Source organism: Alligator sinensis, unplaced genomic scaffold, assembly GCF_000455745.1.
Source record: "Alligator sinensis unplaced genomic scaffold, ASM45574v1 scaffold611_2, whole genome shotgun sequence".
Taxonomy (NCBI): domain Eukaryota; kingdom Metazoa; phylum Chordata; order Crocodylia; family Alligatoridae; genus Alligator; species Alligator sinensis.
In genome coordinates this window covers 4,107,813-4,129,205 of record NW_005841869.1, presented here as the reverse complement: position 1 = coordinate 4,129,205, position 21,393 = coordinate 4,107,813, and the positions used below count along the sequence as shown (strand labels likewise).

Here is a 21,393-nt window from a genome sequence, read left to right as displayed (position 1 = left end):
CCCCAGCAGCCAATTTCTTACCCATCCAACTGTGTAAGCATCAATGCCTCAGTCGCTTAATTTATTGATGAGGATGGGGTGAGAGACAGTGTCAAAGGCCTTCTTAAAGTCTAGAAAGACTATGTCCACCGCGACACCATCATCCAAGGATTTAGTTACTTGGTCATAAAAGGCGATCAGGTTGGTGAGGCAGGACCTGCCTTTGCTGAACCCATGCTGGTTGCCCCTGAGCATGATCTCCCCTGCAGCCCCCCACACATGTGCTCCTTGATGATCCTCTCCAAGAGCTTCCCGAGTGCCGAGGTGAGGCTTATGGGCCTATAGTTATTTGGGTCCTGCTTCCTCTCTTTCTTGAAAACAGGGACCACATTAGCCAGTTTCCAATCCCCCGGCACCTGGCCAGATGACCACGAATGCTCATCCAGCTGGGCCAAGGGCTCCGCGATGACTCTTGCCAGCTCCCTCAACACCCTTGGGTGGAGGGCATCTGGACCTGCAGATTTAAAAATGTCCAGCCTTTCAGAAGATCCCGAACTACATCTGCACTGACTGAAGGCCTGACAGAGCTATCCCCGAGACTGTCCCTCCCTCTGGTAGGTGGGATGTCCCGGTCCCTGCTCAAGAAAACAGAGGCAAGGAAACTGTTAAAAACATCAGCTTCCTTGTCTGGCGTGGCCACAAGATTACTGTCTGCAAGGTGCTCTGGCGTAGCCACCAGATTACCGCTGTGCACGGGGGTAAATGTTTCCCTTCTCTGGCCCTGTCTGCACACGAGATCGCACCGGTGTGATTAGACCGGTCCAGACAGCCCCCGGGTGAACACCCCAGCACAAACCAGACCGTGCCTCCCACCCCACCCCATGTGCATGAACTGAAAAAGGAGTAAAAGTCATCTCTAACTGGCAAGGACCTGCAGCCTGGCGGGGCTCTTCTGGTGGAAGAAAGGGTAATCTCCCCCTGGGAATAAATCTGCTCTAATCTGGCAGAAGAAAAAGCATCTCCCACCAGACCCTCAGGCCAGCGGCTCCTGGAACCAGCCAGAGCCCGGAGCGAGCGCCCACCCGTGTCCGCCCGCGACGGTGCAAGCGAGCACAAGCGCGTGGCAACACTGCCATCTTGCGGCCCAGCCCCGGGCGTGCACTTCCGAAGGCCGGGCAAACCCTGTGTGAATGCTGGAAGTTCAGCTTTTCTTCCGCGTCTCTGGGCCCTGGCTATGACAACTGCAGAGGTTGCCCGCAAATTGCAAAGAAGGTTTTGCAGACGGGTAAACCCTAGTCACTCCAGTCACAGCAGGATCCCAACCTCCTGGCCTTTGCCCCCCTCAAGTCCTAGCTCTGGTCACGGAGGAGGACAGCACCCCTCCAAAGCACCCAGGGCAAGCCGCCCCAGAGCCGGCACCCTGGTGCAGCTGCTGCCCTGGCCCGTGGCCACTCAGCTGAGGCAGGGAGGAGTGCCTGCCCCACGGGACGCTGGCAGGGGGCACGCCATGCTGCTGGACCCCTTGGCTGCTTGGCACAAGCCAACACACCCCAGTCAGGAGACGTGGGCATCACGAGCGCTGCTTGCTGCTGGTTTGCCACGGAGGGAGCCAGCGGTGTTCAGCCAACACGCACTGTCACGGCACGCGGCCGATGGGGAGATGCATGGCTGTCGCTGCAACCATCCCGGCAGCGCAGCCCAGCCCTTCCTGCCCCAGCTCCGGAGAGCGGCAGGTACCCTGCAGGAAAGGCACTGCCCTGGCCCTGAAGAGCCTCTCTGGACATCCCACGCCCTGGCAGCCTGGCAGTCCAGGGGAGCTTCTCTCAGGAGCGCCGACGTCGGCTCAGCCCAGGCTGGAGGCTGCGACTGGGGCGAGCCCACGCTCCTGCAGGGACTAAATGCCCAGAGGGTCCTGGCTGGAGGGTCTCGCCCCTCTGCTCTGCGTCCAACCGATGCTGCACCGGGGGCAGGAAGGAACTTTACCTTTACACCCGTCACATTGGGGGGTGGGGGGCGGTTTGGCTTTCCTCTGCAGTGTGGCTTGGTCTCTAGCGCATTTTAACACCCCTCACTGCAGCAGGACCCCGACCGCCCGCATCCCCCTGCTCTACCTGCAGCAGGGCAGGTCGTGGGACAGGGCTGACCGTGCAGTTTGGCAGAGGTCAGACAAGGATCGGCCCAGGACTGACCCTGCCTCAGGTGGGGCTGGGACAAGACGTGATCTCCAGCGGTGCACGCTGGCCCGGCTGTACCGTGAGCCCGCGGCACGTTGTTCGCCCTGGCACAGGGTCACCCCGACTCCCGCGTGCGGAGGTGCAGGGCAGAGGCCTGTCCTGGAGCGGGACCCCGATTACTTGCATCTGAGCACAGACACCAACCCGAGACCTCCCACCTGTGCCCCCGCAACCCGGCAGCATGGCCCCAGCTCCACCGTGGCCGGCATTACTCCTCTGCCCCACGGCCTCGTCCCACAGCCGCTGGCTGGGGCGAGCAGACGCTGCCAGGCTGCAGGCCCGAGGCAGGGACTCTCGCCTGCTCTGCGCGGACACAGCACCGAGCCCAGCGCGGCCGCCCCACGCGGGAGGTCCCGGCCCTGCCACCGCAGGAGAAAACCGACCAATGCACACTTCAAATGCCCCGTGCAAAGGCACCAGAGCCTTTGCGGCACCGAGGGCCAAGCGCACACGAACAAGCAGAGCTGCTTGGGGGGGGAAAGGCTTCCAGAAAGTGGCAGGAGGGCGCTGCCCGGGCCTCAGCTCTGGCCACGGGGCTCATGGGCACCTAGGGCAGTGGAGCGGCTGGCCGTCCCACCAGCGGAGAGATCACTGTGGTCACAAGGCCCCGGTTGGACATCGCTGCCCGGGGGAACCGGGTTAGATGGAGACCTGACCGGTGGGTCCCTGGTCAGACAGAGCCTGGGGGAGCCCTCGGTCCCTGGCAATCTGGGCACTGCGTCTGGGCCGCGCCAGGCACCGGCCTTGTGCCCCAGCTGGAGCCAGCCCCGGCTGCGGCAGGAGACCGAGGTGCGACGGGGCCGGCTCTGGGCACGTGGGCACACTACCCTACGGCAAGCACCAGCCACCCAGAGCGAGATGCTCACGGAGCCTGGCCAGAGGGCTCGTCCCCTCCCTGCCCATTTCCCTGGTTGCGAAGCAGGGTGGTTTGTGCCGGCTCTGCTGGCAGCAGCACTTCCAGGGTAACTGCGCTGCAGAGCCCACCGAGCAGCAACGTGCTTCCTGGGCGATGCACTCCAGCACTGTGCCAAGCCCAGGGTGCTTTGCTGGGGCCATGATGCAGACCGGCATGTGGCCAGGGGCCCAGCCTGGCACCTCCACAGAAGGGGCAGGGGGGAGCCTCCCGTGGGCTGGGGGATATCAGGGATCTCTGTACTTCCCTCTGACATGACCCCTGCACCATTCGGCCTGGACCTGGCGCTCTTTGCCTTGCTCCCAGGGGGAGGCTGCCCCAGGCCACACGCCAGCTTTGCTCTGCAGCCTGACACCGAACAGCAGGTCCTCGCTGCGGCTGCCCACGCACCACACGGCACAGCCAAAAGCCCACGGCAGCAGGACGGTAACTCTGCCCATGCCCCCTCCCCTGCGCTCAGAGAACCGGGACCGTTTGCAAAGGGGGTTGATAGCATCACCCCACTTTACTTGCAAGGCAGAGAGAGGGGCACTGCCACACCGAAGGGGGACGCGGAGGGCTGGGCCCTGCCAGGACGGGGACCTGGCTCTCCTGACCCCCACCCGAGGCATCTGACTGCATGCAACAATCCCCCACGTTTGCCCCTCTCCATCCGGAGCCTGATCTCAGCTCCGAGCTCTGCTGGGCAGGAGATTTCCCCTCCTGGGCTTTCTGTGCAGCTCCCCGTGCCCTTTCTACCATGAAGCATCATCAACAACGACCCTAATAATGAACCTGGTTGCACCTCGGGCAGGGGACCTACACTTCTGTGGTTCAGAGAAGACTTCGGGGCTGCATCACGAGTGCTTCCACCAATGCAAAGCACCTGGTTTTCTGGGTGCAATAAAGCCTCACGGCACGAGAGGGCGCTGCGCGCCCACACGTTGCGCCGCGACAAAACCTGCTCTTCTCCGAAGTTAACGGTTACAAAAACAGTTGGGAAAAGAGACGAGCGAATGCACGAAACGACGGGACTGAGGACGGGGACGTTTGCTGCCGAGGCAACCGGGAAACGGGCCGGCTGCTGCCAAATCCAGAAGGTTCTTCTGTCTTTTGACATTTCGGGAAAAGCGAGGCATGGCGCAGAGCACGCGTGTAAAACCGTGCCCCGTGCAAAGGAGGATGTGTCAAGAAGTCACCGTCTTCAAGAATGCTTTTTAATTGGCAAACGTGTCTTCATTAATTTTACCTCAATGTCGGGATGTCGCAGCTAGCAATGCCAGCCCCGAGCTAAATAACCAATAAGCCTCATTTTTCAACACACAAACACATAAAGATGTCAGCTCAAACTGTTTACTAATTAACACTTAAAAAGACACAAATTAGATATGCGTGGCTAAGAGCAATTATAATCAAGACGAATTTCTCTAGTCATTTGGGAACTGAAAAAAATGCCTAATTGCTGGAACCAATGTTTTAAAAACTGAAATCATGCCAGTTAGCAAATATGTTCATTTAAAGAACATTTCATGTGACTACACTCTGGAGAATTGACTACAAACATGAGAACAAGGAAAAATATTTCTGTATAAAATTAAAATTTTAAGCTCTTCTAGATTTACAACTTCTTCATTCGACTGGTTTGCAAAGAGCAGCCTCTGCAAACTGGCAGCAATTAAATGGTTAAATGAACTGCCTCCTGTGTCAATTTTAAGAGTGATTAATATTAGTTGCTCACTTCACTCATTAGGCTCTCCTCTGAACGCCATGTCAAAGCCGAGGCTGAGGCGCTCTGGGTAGGCTCGGGCAGGGGCGGCGGCAGGCCGACAGCCGTAGCGCGCCGTGAACCGAGCGGCTGAACGGAGCTGGGACCTGCCAGAAACCGGCTCCGCACCGACGGGCACCCCCTCCGGCAGCGTGCCAGCTGGGACCTCCGCGTGACGGGGCACGCCGTGCAGGGACGCTCCCGGGCACAGACCCCACTCCCGACCTGAGCTCTGCTTCCCGCCGCCCTTGGCTGCCACTGAGTGCGAGCTCCGCGTGGCTTGCATGGCCGCCCGCCAAGCGTCCGTGCAGCACCCGGCACCGGCGACCGACGCTGCCATCACAACAGCCCCGCTTCCGCTGGCTTTCCCAAGGGACCGAGGAGAGGCGGCTCCGCCGTCCCCGCCTGAAGCACGGCTGGGACAGTTGGCAAATGCCAGGACATAAAACGATGGAGCCTGGAATTGTCTGGGAGCGCGCCTGCATGGCAGGCAGCCCCAGGGACACCCATCTCTCCCTACCCTGGAAATCCAGCACATTTGCTTTAATGGAGCTATTGCTTGCAAGGGAAATAAAGCTACACAGAAATTCACAATATTTATATGCATCTCTGTACGCAGACACGATGCTTCATCAAGGAATACAGGCTGCCTAATTAAACTTCTCATGGCTCTGTCATGCGCAGCCTGTGATGGGGCGAGGGGGTGCGGGGCGAGCCAGGCGGCACTCGCTGCTCACAATCCTTGCAGCGCAAGGGAGGGACGAGCCTGTGCCCCCTCGCTCCGCCTGGACCCGGGCAGCGACTGCTGACAAGCGGCTACCGAGGTCCCGGCTTTGGGACAGCGCTTCTGGCAGGAGACCGCACAGGGCAGGGCACCGAACACCTCCTTAACCTTTCTCTCTGGCAAGAAGCTACCGCAGGGGCTCGGGCACGGGGCCGGGGGAGCAGCCACACCACCATCAGCACCAGAAGCCTGGGGGTTTGCTGCATGGTTCGATGCTTCCTGCTTTCCGTCCCGGCGCAGATTCGCCTCATTGTGGAGGCCCAAGCACAAGGCTTGGGCCCAGCCCTATTCCCCTTGCACCGGGAATCTTGCACGGAGCTGTTGTGGAAAGGGCCTGAACACACGCTCTTGAATGCCACCCACCTGCGAGCGCCCAGACGAGTGCCTGGGACAGAACAGGCCTCCAGGCTCGCACTGCCCGTCAAGTCTCCAAGGGACGGGAGGAGCTAGGAAACCCCCCAGCCAGGTCTCGGGGCTCACCCCCTGCTGCATCCCTGGGGCAGGCAGGCGCTTAGGCTGGCTGCACCATGACCTGCTTTGCCTGAGGATCTTTCTACTTGGAAACGGGGTCACCGTGACCATGGACGCCAGCAGGAGAAGGCCCACGGCCCCACAGGGCAGAGCTGGGTTGAAGCCTCTGGCCTCTGCCACATAGTGCCTGCCTTCTGATGGGATGCAAGACGCCCGCTCCCCTGGGACGACCGCACCAGGGAGCTCACCCAGCGCGCGCGGGGTCAGAGCGAAAGGCACTTGGCACCACTCGAGGGGAAACTCTCACGGGAAGTGGCGGCACTGATGTGGCCCTACCACGTTCAGCTTGGAGACGAACGCTGGTCTCAAAAGGGAGCTGCCTTGTGCGTCAGGCTATTTCGCACCTCTGGGGCAGAGCCCGCGTGCCCTAAAACGTGGCCTCCAGAGACAGCCCAGGCACAACGCTCCGGTGGCTCCCGGGGTCCCGTCTCTCTCCTGGAAGCGTCTGTTCACTACAATCCCAGCCAATCTGTCCTGATGACAAGCTACCTTCACCATCAAGCTGAAAATTATGAAGCAGTTTCCCTTGCGCTGCTTAATCAAGTTCAATTGCTTCCTGAAATCTAAGAGGCAGCCTAATGCAAACTGTGCCCTGTTTGGAGCAAGCACCTGGTCGGTTAATAAGTGAGAAAGAGAGGTTAAATAAAAGAGACGTCTGGAGGTGGATGGAGGGCAACAGATTCTGCTACGAGAACCGGAGCTTAAAGCTTCTTCAGCTGGCACAAATCACAGAGGACGTTTGTAATTTTGAGCTTACTCTCGGCCTTCCCTTAATGTCGACTTTCTCCATCACCGGTGACATGGGGAAGCAAGCCTGAAACCTCCCCCCAGCGAGAGAATCGCACAGCTGAAGAGCCCGGCCTAGGGCTTATTTTCCCTGCTGAGGAGGGAAACTTACCTCCTTCTCGATTTCGGTCAGGGATTTGATCGTGATGCCCAGGAGATCGACTTGCTGCATCTGAAAAAACCCCAGAAACAGCCGTTCAGATGTTAGAATAATTCAGCAAACGGATTCTGTCTCCCCGGGGGCGGAGAGACCCCATCCCACACGCAGTCCCGCTTCCTGATGCACCGAGACCAGGCAGAAGCACGTGGACAAGGCCCTCGGTGCCTGCCCTGCTCACTCGCTGGGGTCACCTGCCATTTGGCACAGGGCTTTTGAAAAAGGCAAGTGTTTGTTTCCTTGCACAGGGCTGCAGCCGCCGTAACCACTGGTGGGGCTACAGGCACGAGCAGTGAGCGGTGGAAAACCCTGACCACATTGACCATACGGTGGCAATGGTGTCTAAAGAATGTGAAGGAAGGATCCACCTGAACTAATCGTACTCTGCACGTGTCCTAGCAGCTTCCTGGGCCTGGCATCACAGCACCAGCGGTCCCTCTCGGCCAGACAGCCAGGCCAGAAAAAGCAGCACCCGATTTTCCAAAACTTCTGGTTTGTTTTCTCTACGATTACAGAGAAAAGTAACAAGGTGCGAAGCTGAGGGGCAGGATATGAAGACAAGGATGCAGCGCAGCCCAGATGTAAAGAGACCTTGGCTGAACAGTTTGATGGACAAGAGGACAGGGGATGGGTGTGGAGCTTCCCATCTCTGTGCTGCGGTTGCAAACTTGAGCGCTGCCTCAAGTCTGTCAGCTGGACCACGAATCAGGTCCCTGACGAGGTGTCCACAAAGGTTGTTCTGGCACAAGGGACCCAGAAGCCCCCCTACAGCCATGACCCCAGGCTGAGCAGGACACAGGCAATCTACCTTTCGAAACAGATCCAGCTGCTGTTTAGGAAGCTGGGGAAGAGCATCGCACGGCCATTCTCCGTGCTGCAGCTGGGCTGGGCTGGGCTGGGCTGTCTCGAGGGCTGCCCTGCAGACCCTTTACCCGCACTCAGTTCCTCACACAAACTATCTGACCATCTTCCGGACAGGGAAGCACAGCCTGGCAGCGTGCACCCCCTCCAGCCAGAGGGCACAGGACTCCGAACACTTTCCTAGCCCTGCTCGTGTTGGCTGGAGCCCCGCGGAGTCCAGCTGTTGTATCATTAGGACACAACTTCCCCTCTACCTTTCTAGATGGGGGTGGGAAGCCAGACAGCAAAGCCATGGCAACCCTGCTAAGTTGGGTTGGCTAAAGTTACTTGTGCTCCACGTGCAAGATCACGCATGTTTTTCAACAGGAAGCAGCTTCCAGAAAGACTGGAGCAATGCAGGCTACATTTCGTTAGGACGGAGACACCAGGCAGGGCTCCTCTTCAGAGGCAGGACCGGATCTGCGCTTCTGGGGCATCCAAGAGGCACGAGGCGCTGGTTGTCAATTGTAATGAAGATACGGATGGAAACTGGAAACCGCTTCACACTGCTGCTGGGGCAGCATGAGGCCAGGCCCAGAAGACCGTGGAAGGCCGCCAAAGAGGCCTCCTTTTTGTGCTGGTCTGACCACACCGACATGCTAATGGTGCCACAGAGACCGATGCAACGGGGACGTGGTTGCAGATGCCTGTGCAGCTGGAACAAGGGCTCGCCACCCTCAGCAGCGTCAGGGACAGGAGGGACGAGCAGCACGGCACTAGCTAACTTCCAGGGAGTGAGTGACCACAGAGCAGCAAGCACCGGTCTGTCCTTTGTACTGCTCTGAACTTCTGGGGTCTGGAAAGAAAGCAATAGTCTGGTGGGCACAGTGCCACCGCTACGGCAGGGAGGAACAAAAGATCTGGATGCCTGGACTTGGGAACCAGACACTCGCTGTTTTGTTTAAATATACAGGAAGAAAGTATGACTGCAGCTGGTGCTCTCCTCCAAGAGCCACATGACCACCCTTGTCAGGCAGCTGAGGCTGGGGCTCGCCTAACGGAGGAACGTGCTTTTGGCAAGGTTCAGATGAAGCCACCTGTGTGCCAGAGAAGAGCGCTCCCGGGCGCACTGCAGACATGGAGGGTATGCACGAGTGCTACGCACCCGTCGCAGCCCACTGCACAGGCGTGACGAGTGCCTGCACCTTGTGAGGACCCCCACGCCCGCGAGGGTGACAGTGCAGGTAACCTACCGCTTCCGGAGCGCAGGCAAACTTCTCGGAAATCATGAAAGGCACGCCGTCCATGGCTGGAAGAGAGCACAGGGAGAGAGGCTGTGAGCACTACAGGAGGGAGGCTCCATAAACAGTCCAAGGATTAGTGACACCAGCTTCTGACAAGTGTCCCGGTAAGGTACTCCCAGCTGGGGCAGGCCTGTCTGCAAACTCCCCTAACTGCACTGCCAGTCCAATGACGGCACGCGCCACCATTTCACCCAGGTGCCAGGAATAGAGGTAATACCCCCAATCTATTTGTCCACATGTGCAAGTGTATAGAGCAAGTTTTGTGAAGCCGTTCCCAATCCAGCTGGTCTTCATACAGAACCAGCCTCAAGTGTGGCAGTGTTTAGAGCCGAGAACAAATGCAAAGGCTTCTTCAAAAGGACAGACTTCCCTTTGCCACTCGCTGCGTAATAACGGCCTGCATGTGAACTGCTCTGTAGCAGGAACCCCCCTCAGCCGATCTGTTTCCCTACTGAGAGGGTAAGCAATCGCTGGGTTCGAGGACAAGATGGCTCTTGTCTCCCCAGAACAAAGCACCAGTCTTTGCACAGACCAGCTGACACAGGGAGGGGTCCGGTACGAGGGTCAGAAACTTTTGGGAGTTCCTTAAAAACACACCCAGCACAGACACACCCAGAGCACAGCACAGTGCAGCACTAGGGAGGAAATGATGGAGAAATGACCTCTCTTTGCCAGCCTCCTACTGATGAGGACAAGAGAGAGCAAGCAATAACGCACACGTACGAGACAGGCAGCTGGAGACAGCTACTCACGACAGCGAAGCAACAGAGACCCAAGGACTGGGCCAGCCCCGAGCCCCAGACGCCTGGCATCACCCAGCTGACACGCAGCAGACCCGGCCTACCCGTGGCATCCCGTGTGCTTCCCAAAGTGCCCCAGCACACGTGAACTGGCTGATTTCGAAACCTGCAGCTTTCAGCACCTTCTGCAGAGCTGCCTGGAAATGCCCAGGCCCTGGCCAGCGCACGCATCTGGGACAGGCTTTGTGGCTACTCCACGCCTGCCAGCCTGCTGCACCCAATCTCTCCAGATTCCACCCTTGGGAGAAATAATCCCCTCCAGTGCATTTTTAACCCTTTAAACTGTTCTCCCCTTAATCCCCAAACAGGTCATTGTGCCTGGCGATGCCTTTTGAACATCCCTGCACCTCTGCTTCCAGTCCCGCCGAGGAGTTCAGGTCACGGATCTCGTGGGACTTAGGCTCATTCACGAATTTGCACATTTCATGCCGAGGGCCCGTGGCTCATGGTGCGCGGGCGCCTCCCCTTCCCAAGGAGAGTGCTGCGTGTCAGCCAGCACGGCAGCACGACAAGGCACCGGGCGCAGCCGCGCCACGCAGCGAAGGCAGCTCCGGAACCTGTAAAACCAGACCGGCTTCCCACCGCCGACGGCCGCTCCGATCGCTTGCACGCTGGCTTTTGTAAAGAGTCAGAGAAGGAAATCCAAACGGGGGCAGGCTCTCTCTCTGGCACCAGCAAAACACGCACAGAACCACCATCGGGCTCCGTCAGCCTTTGTGGCCGGCAGTGCTAACACAACGCTGATACACAGCGCAGAACAACACACGGTGGATGAAAGCAAGGATGTGCCAAAGGCTCAGTAGCGCAATTAGCATTCTCCTAAACAAACGAGCTTCAACAGAGCTGTAATTAAGCAGGCCTGTAATTAAGTATATGCCCTTTATCATAACGATCATGCTTAAAAATGGCATGATGCATGGAAGTGTGTTATTAATGCTGTAATCCCAAAGTGAAGGGAACGTACATAGGAATCAGCATGTCAGGCCCGTCACCAGACTGTTTGTAAAATACATTAAAGGGAAAAATCAGAAAACAATGAGCTCATTCAACTGTTCTTTTTATAGCCAGGCACTAGAAGTCAAGAGGATTTTAAATACTTACTGATTCAGGGAACTTTAAACAAATAAAGCACTGAGCTGTCACCGCCAGCTCCCTCCACCAGCCCTGCTCCGGCAGGGACAGGAGAAAGGAAAAGGCTTTTTCCTGCCAGCCCCACTACCTGCGCTCGCTGCCAAGTGCAGATGCCTGGAGGGGCCCCGGCCGGGCTGTGTAACGAAACCCGCTCAGACGCCGAACGAAGCCTTGCCGAGGCAGGCAGGCAGTCTGTGGGACGTGGAAGGGCGACTGCTCAGGCCCTTCTCCTTGCTTCTGAGTAAACCTGGGCCCTGCCAACGCAAACGCTGCAGTGGACATCCCCAGAGCTCCCACCTGCCTCAGCCCCAGCCCCAGCCCCAGCCCCACTGCTGCAGCTGGTTGCAGACATGTCAAGGCTGGCACCCTCCACTGCAGGGCACCAGGACAGAGGGGCTCCAAATGCCAGGGCTTTCCAAGACATCTTCACCAAACCAGCATCACGAGTGCTTGGCAGTTCTGGGGCGGAGGAGACCGCATCTCCTTTTTGGAGCATGAATCCAACTGACTGCCAGCAAGCTGAGTGACCAGGGGAGCGCCCACCCCTGCCAGTGCAGCGCAGTATGGGTCACTCGAGCAGTAATCGCTGCACAGCACGTGCGGAAGAGTTGGGAGACCGGCAGCCTCTCTGCTGTGGTGGTGTCTGGTTTGGGGGCAGTCATGCCGAGAGCATCTTGGGGAAACCGTGCTCAGCAACGATGCACAGGAAGCCAGCTACTGGCACAATCAAGTCAAATGAAACCAGAACCAGAGGAGGCTTTCAGTCCCCTGCTTTGCATCGTCAGCTGCCTTTGGTTTTCTTCTCCTGCTGCTTCTTGCAGCTCTCGGCAGTCTCTGGCGGGAGAAGTGCTGCGTGCAGGCTCTGCCCAGCATTAGCATCCTGACCCTGCTTGCAAAGTCCGCTGCCCGCGCCTGGTGCCGCATCCTGCGGTAGCTGCTTCCATTGTCCCAGGAAAGGCTCAGTGCTCCTCAGAACCAAGCTGGGCTACATATGGGAGTAGACGCATGCCATGACAAACGGGGAAAGCCTCTCTTTGACACTACAGGTCCTTACCCCATAATCCAGAGGGGACAAGGGCCAGCTTCCGTCCACACTGTGCCTGCGGTGCAACCCTGCCTCACACTCAGCAGCATCCCCATCGTTTTAAGGGATACAGGTTCAAAGTAAAGAATACCGTAATGCCCACATTGCATAACCCTGTTCCTACACGCATCTGGATGGTGTGAGGTTGGGCATCTAAAAGCAAGAGCAACTAGTAGAGAGGAAAAGGAAGGTCCCCACAAATCCTGCCCTGCTGCACATGGGAGACGCGGCGACTTCACTTCTGGCTTCTTCTGTTAAATGTTTGCTCAATCAACATATGGGCACTTGACAAGTGATGTCCACCCCTCAGGCGAACGGCTGGGCTCCAGCCTCGCACGGACCGGAATCTCCCCCCGTGCATCCGTGCAACGTTGTCGCGGGAACCCCGTCTTTGGAAACCGTCTTTTTCCAGCATCGCACGGGCGAAGCCCTTGACAATCCTGCTTATTTGCAAAGTTCTTCAAATTTCTTGAACAATTAATTTTCCTTTGCTCTCCTCTTAGTCTCCCAGAGCACTGTCCACTCTGACAGGGCTGACCCAGATCTTACACACTTCTTTGGCTCACTCTTGTCAGAATTCACCTAAAAAAGTCAGATATCAGCTGCTGGAGTCCGTTCCCAACCAGCCTTCTGCTGAAGGGCTCATCTCAACTCATAAACAATGGAAGAAAAGATCTAACAAATTATAAGTGTCAGCAAAACCCTAAGAATGAATTAATGTCCAGGACTCCTGGATAATTACTACTATATATAATGTTGAGTATTTCAAATACAGACAGACAGACCTTAAATAGAGCTTATGCTTGGGTATTTCTACTTTCAGCTCTTCATCCTAAGTCTACCAAGGAAAAAAATTCATCGCCTTTGAGATGACATTGAAGCAAGAAGGTACAGGTAAGGTAGCCTTGTCCGAGACTAATGGAGGCCTACGTTATAAACAGCTGATGCAGGGACCAGCTATCCACTGGAATCAGATCTATGATAAGTAACCAGCAATATTTAAAAATAAGACTCCTCACACACATCTCCAAGTCTTCACATTAAATATACTAAGTGTCAGGCCAAACGATTTACTATGGAGATGCCAGTCTTGCTCCGGCATAAACGGTGGGAATCCCTGGGGTTCCACTCGCACGAATACAGCTGCTGCAGGGGCCTCACACGGTGGTTGGTGGGCGACAGGCGATATCGCGACCATTGCAAGCACGACACGGAAGTGGGTCTCCAGAGACTAGAATAGAAACTTAACTTTTACAGGAGATGCCTTCCTGTGTTTCTCTGGAGACCTCTCATTCATTGCACCAGCTTTTCCCCTTCCGTCATGGCATGTTAAGTCCATGGGGAAAGCTCCCAAGAAAGACACCAGATGCACCCAGCGAGCTAGGAAAAGCAAACAAATGCAGCGATGGATCCTGCACACCAGAAGCACCTCTCGAAGAACCAACGTGGGCCTGCAGAAGCCAGTTCTGCGATCGATAAGCTCTAGCCAGGAGGGCTGTTCTTCCTGGGGATCTCCAGAACCGCCCTGTCGAGTTCCTCCACCACGAAACGCATGACGACAGAGCGCACAGAATGGAGATCGCTCTTTGAAATCCTGCAGCGCTCTCAGCAGAGGTGTGAAATCCACAGCAACCCTGTGCATTTGAACGGCACGGTAAGAGCGCCTCAGTGCCGAGATCTGACAATGATCCCGCACATATCAGTGTGCAAAGCACCTGGAGCGTTCTCGTCTACCCACAAAGAACCGCCGCACGGGCTGCAGCAGTGCAGCTCCCCCGGGCCTGGCTGTGACACTGGTCGTGCAGCATCCCTGGTCCCTGCAGATCTTTCCGTTCATGCTGGGAAAAGGTCCCCAGACTGGGACGGTTATTTCACCAACATCTCGTGGCTCTCCTGTCCTGGACTGAACCCAAGGCTGTTCACACACTGGTGGCCTCCAAGCAGGTGTGCAACTAGCCGCAAGGACTTTCGCTCGCTCCTGACCACCTGTGGATTGGGAACAGGAATCTGTACTCCGCGTCCAGGCATTGCCCCCACCCCACAAAGCTACCAAGTCTCTGCCCAGAACGGATCTGCACTGTTATCTTTAAGCAAGGGAAAGGAGAAAAAAAACCCTAGCTAAGCTAAGCTAAGGGCCTTTCCTTCTGATACAAGAGATTATGTCAGCGCGCATCAGGAGTCACTCCGAGTGCAAGACCAGAGCGAGAAAAGAACCAGGCTCCTGCTGTCTGAACAGAAAGCGGGGAAGCAAAGACGGCAGTTTCCTCCCCTCCACAGAAGGGAGCCTACTGCATCTGCATCAGATTAGCGAGCTGCACGCACCATCCTCAGATCAGAACTGAAAAAACAGAAAGGAATTTCAGAGAGAAAACCGTTTTCAACCACTGTTTACTGTCTCCAAGGAGCAGCTCCTCCCCGAGGGTCACATTCAATTAGTTCATTCACTGGAATTAGATAAAAGGCTCACGAGGAGCCAGCAGTGAGAATTGCACTCCTCCAAAACTCAAATCATGATGGATAGACTCAAACGGAGAATTCCCCAACAGGAAGTGGCAGGCAAGAGAACCAAGAGCCAAACAACAATCTCTTCTTTGATGAGGAAACACTGAATAGTGTGTCCGTTTTTAAATGATTTCTGTCTCCAAGTGCAATTTGCTGCAAATTACCAAGATTTATTATTAACCTTTAAAGGGCATGTCACAAAACTCTATTCTATAAATACAACTTGTTAGCGCACTTAGAAATTGTCTCACTATATTAAAGAGAAAGTCACCCCGCTCTTCGAGATAGACACCGCCTCCTTCTTATGCTGTAGATCCCAACTAAACCTCAGTTGTCAAATTAGTAATTCATCTTTCTAGAATAACTATATTTTTAGCAAAGCTACCAGATTTAAATAATCAGACCTGCCAATGCTACCCTAATTTACACATGCTGACGAACTTTCATAGGCAGCATCCGCTAACATAATGAGTTTCTAGATGACAAAGAACTTAAGGCTGTAGTTCGCTATGCTACCCAGTATAATAAGCACTTGTTCTTTTTTTACAATAAAAGAGGAATCTAAATAATAATTGCTGTAATTATCTTGAAAAATATGTGGCGATTAATGGTGATTATGAAAATCTGTATAATTGTTCATTGAAATCTCCAATGATCAGATGCTTCCTTAAAATGGCCATTAATGACGAACTTTAGAACACAAAAAGCATCAAAACTCAAGCCAAGCTTTTGAGCCTTTTAGGAACGAGGAAGATACGGTTTCTGATATACTGGGATAAGTTAACCCTTTCTATGAGCTCTCTGCAAGAGGTTTGAAGATGCCCCCGAACCGATGTTTATGTCATTGTGGTTCAAAGCACCAAGTTCAACCTGTTATTTATGCAAATAATTAATTACTCTTGTATCCATCTAGCAGTTTGTCATGACACATTAATGACTTGATAGACTTCTATGAACTAGTGAACACAGAACAGCAGAGCGCTTTTATCGTCATTTAATTTAAAAACGATCCTGTGTGAAATTATCTAGTCGTGAGTGATGGAAGCATAAAGAACAGACTCAGCAAAGCTTCTTTTGGATCATTGCTTTATTAATGGTAACGTCAGGGAAATGAAAAATGCTAACATTGTCATATTTAGCTCCTGGGTATAGATGAATAGCTGCTTCAGTGCTCGGAGGGTTCAGTTTGCACACTGCAGTGAGCACTAATCCTTCACACGACTATTGTGGGGATATGCAGACACGGAAGAGTTTACATACCTAGAGTCCCAAGGAAATAACAACCACTTTTGCATTTAAATTCTCACCATAAGATTTTATAGCTTTGAATTTCTTTTATTGCTATTTCTTGCACGGCCTTTTACACTTGAATTTTCAACTGCTGATATTAAAAAAAGCCCTTACAAAAACATTCCTCTTTATTGCTTTGAAAAGTAAACATTATTAATCCAACAGAAAAAACACCGAATATATCGCTGCCACCTTTAACATTTAAATGATCTTAGATCCCAGAAATAGCTTGCTGTAATCGTGCAAACCTCTGCCGCCTCTCTCAAGCCTCGAGACAAGAGTGCCCTGTTGATGCTGGGCAAAGACGAGCATCTCGTACAGACAGCTGAAAACTGGCTCATTGACACTGCCGAGCTTACCTGGTCGGGGACACAACTACCAGAGGGAAATAACGTCTCCATTGTTTTCAGCTAGACCTCGGGAACATGGGAGACAAGTTAATGGCGGGCACAGAAAGCTGGCACGAGAGGCGTTCCAATCTGGCGGCTCTCCAGCCAGCAATCACAATCCACTGTGCAGTCCCATAACGTACGGCACAAAGACACTGCACTGCTTTGCCGGCGCCAAGGACAAGTGTCCTGCTACCCCGAGATAGCACAGGGCCAAAGCAGCATCCAAGGTCTAGGGGCAGTGACTCGTGCACGTGTACAGCACCCAGCGCGGAGGCCTCCAGGTGTTACTGCCACCTCCGAAAACCAAGGCATGTAATCACACGATACTGGCCGTTCAGGGTTTGGGGCTCCAATGGAAATTCGACCCCAGGGGAAGGGAACTTGCACGCAGATCCTACTGAACTTCACACAGGAGCTAGCACCCGACTCCCTTCATCTTCGGTGCAGATCCCAACCTTGCTGTCTCACACAGCGTTTCAAGCATGCTGCCATCTTGCAATCAGGGGTTGCCACGGAGATGTCTTCTCCCGCAGAAAACACATATTCCACGGCATTATTTAGCACAGAGGAGAAGCAGGTATGGCAGGACTGGCCGGAGAGATGCAAGTAAGCGTATGACACATGGCAAGCAGCTGGGAGCTCGAGAGGCTCAACAGCAAGAGGTGCGACGGCCCCATCAGGAAGGGCCCTTCCAGCAGCTTTCCATCAAGCATCCTCTGCTGACTCCAGTGCTCATGATCCAGCCCAGGGGGACGCGTGCTGGCACCATTATTTGACAGGCTGCTCCCACGTGGCTGGGCAGGACCCCAGGCCCTGGCCACCCTTGCGAGCAGGCCTGCGGGTGAGAAGTGCATGCCCTGCCGAGGCTTTCTTTGTCAGCGATTCTCGCCCCCTGCATTCGTTTCCTTCATGTGCTGTTGCCCTGGCATAACAAACCCACCCGGTCCTTCCCCTCCAGCACCCACCAGGTCTTGCAGGTCCTAAGTCCGGAGCCACGCTCACAAGGGTGGCTCAGCACCAACAGGCCGGGGCCTCCAGAGAAACATCGCCTTCCTGTAGCTGGCAGGGCAAGGGGTTCCCCAGCCCCGCGGGGCAGCACACACGGGTCAGGGAGCGCTCCGGTTACATTAGCCCGCGCTGGGAGGAAGCCTGCCACAGGTGCCACTCCAGCACACGAGTATTTAATCCTTCTCCTCATGACAGAGCCCTCCGGCCCTGGCAGGTTTCACCAGCACACCTCTCCCCACGCGGATAGTGTGCGGCAGCGCAGGCGGCTGCAAAGCTCAGCATCCAGCTTGGCAGGAGCTGCTCCTGAGACTTAAAGTGAATTGAAAAGTCTTATTTATACAGATTTCCTTCAAATCCTTTTTAGACGATTGTCCAGCAAAGCCCAGCGAGCTAAAGCCATAGAGACTCTGTCAAGAAATCTAACAAAGAAAGGTTAGAAACTTTTGAACTTCATTCTTTTTCCCTCGGGAATTCTCCATGATCTCCGTCTTCTGGAACAACGTGTGGCATTGCTGAGCTGGGCGGCTGATATCACCTCAAGCACCCGACGCTTTGCTTCTCATTACTGCACTGTTGCTTTCTTTTGAAAACCTCAAATCAAGCTTAGCTAAGTTTGCTTTTTTTCCTAAGAAATGCTTTACTAACACGTGGAAGATTCTGCAAAGCACCCAGATGTAACAGGAGGTAACGTCGTGAGATCTCTGTACAGAGGAGAGCTATTCATAACATGGAGAAATGTTTTATGACAGTCTGCCATGCATTAAGCAGAGGACATGGGTCTTTCCAGAATAAGCCACATTTTCCATAATGTGCAGTTAGGCCCCCAAACTTCTGTACTTCTCTACATGCTAATTTAAATATCAAGCCTGAATAGTAAACATGTGCGGGCTCCTTCTGCGCTACTGTGCGCTCTGTCCCAGATGGAGCGCCACCAACACGTTTCCGCGCCACTAATGATAGCGCAACCTCAAGGGACAAGCCAGACAAACACTGCTGCCCCCGGGATGCTGCCCTCCTTGGAGCCCATGCTCATTTATTTGTGGGCTCGAGGCCCCACGCCCTGCTTTCATCTTTTCAAAAACTGAAACCCCCCAAGAAGAGTCCCCAGAGCATTAGGACGCTGACCACTGCGTTCCTGGCCTCTCTCCAGTTTCTTCTGCAGCCGCAGAGCAGCCCTACTGTAAATAATTTCTCAAACCATGGAGTGTGGGGGGGGCACAGGCACTCCCCAACCCAACAGGCTGCCATGACATGACAAATAAGCTGCAGCCTGACAGTGTCTCCAAGACATATTGTAGTTTACTTTGTCGTTTGGGCTTGCCATCTGTGCCATTCCAACAGAGGCTTCCTTCGCAGGCTGCTCAGAGAGGATTAGCCAGAGTCCACCAGTCCCCGAATAGCTCGGCAGACTCAGCCAGTCATTAGTCAAACAGTCTAATGAGAGGAAACAAAAGCAGCCCTGACTGCAAGGAGCATTTTGGGAGAGGCACAACCTACAGCCTGCCCTCGAACCAGGACAGCCCCATGCCTTGCCCCATGGCAGGGCTGATGGCAGCTTTTGGGCCGGGAAAGGTACCCCCCCCGAGGCAGCCTGGGGTCACTGGTATGCCGGGAGACTATGTAGAGCAGGGCCAAGCTCCTCTCTTGGGGCGTCACCATTGAGCTGGGGTGTCGAGGAGACCGGCTCCAGCATCAGGCACTACAGCCCCACAGAGCCCAGGGGCCTGGGAGAGGAAAGTCAGACACAGCCTTGGGTCCCAGCCCGCAAGGTGAGCCTTTTGGGAGCATCCTCACGCGGCGCTGAGTGGCAAGGCAACCGGGGTGAGAGGCGCAGACCAGGGCAGCTCCCAGACCGGGGACGAGGCACTGCAGGACACGATCCCCCTGGAGAGGAAGGCGACTGGGCAGTAGCCCAGAGCTGCCCGAGTCCACACGAGGCTGGGAAAGGTGCCAGCCCAGACACAGCCGTGCTTCAAGCCCCTTGATACCGAACCCATAGCTGGGCTGCCCCGGGGTCAGCCTGCCCATCGTGCTCCACGCGCCGAGGTCCTCTGTAACCGTCCTGGCTGCGCCCGCGTGAAATAAAGGTCTGAATCACCATGCAACCCCTGAGCATGGCACCTGTCCCGCCAGTTCACCTGATGCTCACGCTGTGGAGCCCGAGGGGCAGAGCAGCATCTGGAACGAAGGTGCAGGCTCAGGACAGATGTGACCCTGCGGCAGGGTTACACTTCACTGGAGGCAGCCCGCCGGGGCGTGCACTGCGCCCAGGCAAGGAACAGTGCCAACAAGACACCTGCAAGCGTGACGGGAGCCTGCTCTTCCCAGACACCTCCGGAGGAGGGCGGAGAATCCCGGCAAGCCCACGCTCAACGATTCTGCTCTTCTACATTGCTAAAACGTGTCTCCTGCCATTTCCAGGTCCCAGAAGCCAGAAATCCCTGTGCGCCTCTGTCCTTGGGTGTTAGCAGCGCCCAGGCACAGGAGCAGACAGGCCACGTCGCACCTCCCACGAGGCTACCGCGCACACGCAGGTACCAGTGGGCAGCGCAGAACTGCGCTGGGCCCAGCCCGGGCACTGGGAGCAATGGATGCTGCCCAGCTTTGGCACTAGCTCGAGGTGGAGAAATCATTTGTCAGGCTCTCTGTTTTGCTTGCAATGGCAATACATAAAGAGCAGAAGACAGGTGCTTTGCCCCCAGATGACTGCATAACAACTTTTAACGTTCCCATTTGTTAATTGGCTCTCCACCCTCCGAATTCCTCTGCACCTCGACTGGGCTCTGCCACTAACTTGCTGCAACGACATGGGCAGCTCTTTATGGCTGGATCAAGCCAGGAAAAGACTACAGAAAGTACTCCTGGTTTTGATTTTTTTAAATGAAAAAGCTAAGGTTAAGTGCCGGGTGGCAACAGCTAAGTGGTTCTTCAGAGCTGTGGCTGCATTAGCATCCGAGGTATGTGGAGAGACTTCAAACAGGTCCTTCAAATTGCAAGTGTTTAGGAGCTAAGCTCTTGATTTTATTATTTTTTAATAAAACGTCTCCTTTGAAGTCTTCCCGCCATACTAAACTTCAAAGATCACACCTAGCCATGTGCCACTTCCAAGCAGCAATCCTTAATTAATTAGACCAGACCAGATACAAAACAGGCCAGCGGTCCTGGACTTTTGCAGAGTCGAGACAGAGAGCTGGTATCTTACTTGAGACCAGGGAAGCCCAATGAACTTCTGAAGGGGAAGAAGTTGCAGGCGTTTCGGCAGTCGTGATATCCTGGTCTCCGCGCCGGAACAAAACACGGCTGTCTTTCAACTGCTCCGACCTCTCAATTAGATGATAGATTCCAGGACCTCGTTAAACTTGTAAAAATTAGTCTGCCTCGGAGAAGCATAAGAGACAGGCATGCACGACTTGGTCTGAAGAGAAAAATATCCAGAAGTGCCACAACAGAGCTGGTATTTCAAGACTCGAGGCTGAATTTCTGAGCCGAGAGAAACACTGCTCAGCAGTGGCTGCTGCCTGCCAGCGCTCGCAGCTTTTACATGCGAGTTGCTCTGAGCCCCACAGCTTCGAACACAGGCGTGTTCAGGGAGCGTGTTACCCCGTGTTACACTCTCTCGCCATGGAGGCTTTGTTTTCCTTTGCCGAGATGCTGCTCGGGTTGTAATTTGCTCAGTCTCTGGGGTACGTACAACTGCCTGTCTTGGAGGGAGATGCTGCGTGAAGCAAAGGCCGCAGAGAAATATTTGGGGCTTCCCCTTGACTCCGGAGTGCCTCATTAGCCCAACGGCTAAATCTGGAAGGCGAGGCGCCGCAGGTCGCGGGCTTGCCGCTGGCTGCTCTCCCACAGGACGTGGATGTCGAAGTACGTAAGGTGAAGTTTCGAGCCAAGAGCAGGGACACGACAGACCGCGG

The 21,393-nt window shown here is 55.0% G+C and overlaps 1 protein-coding gene across 3 annotated transcripts in view; it reads right to left on the bottom strand.

Annotated features, from left to right (window-relative positions):
* MVB12B (multivesicular body subunit 12B) overlaps positions 1-21,393 on the bottom strand; it is a 75,751-nt gene that overhangs the window by 6,402 nt on the left and 47,956 nt on the right. For all 3 annotated transcript variants that reach the window (XM_006016923.3, XM_025194532.1, XM_006016924.3), the window contains exons 8-9: positions 9,222-9,277; positions 7,084-7,143 (exon numbers count right to left, since the gene is read on the bottom strand). In XM_006016923.3, coding sequence (XP_006016985.1) covers positions 7,084-7,143; positions 9,222-9,277 — 116 coding nt within the window. The remainder of the gene's footprint in view (positions 1-7,083; positions 7,144-9,221; positions 9,278-21,393) is intronic.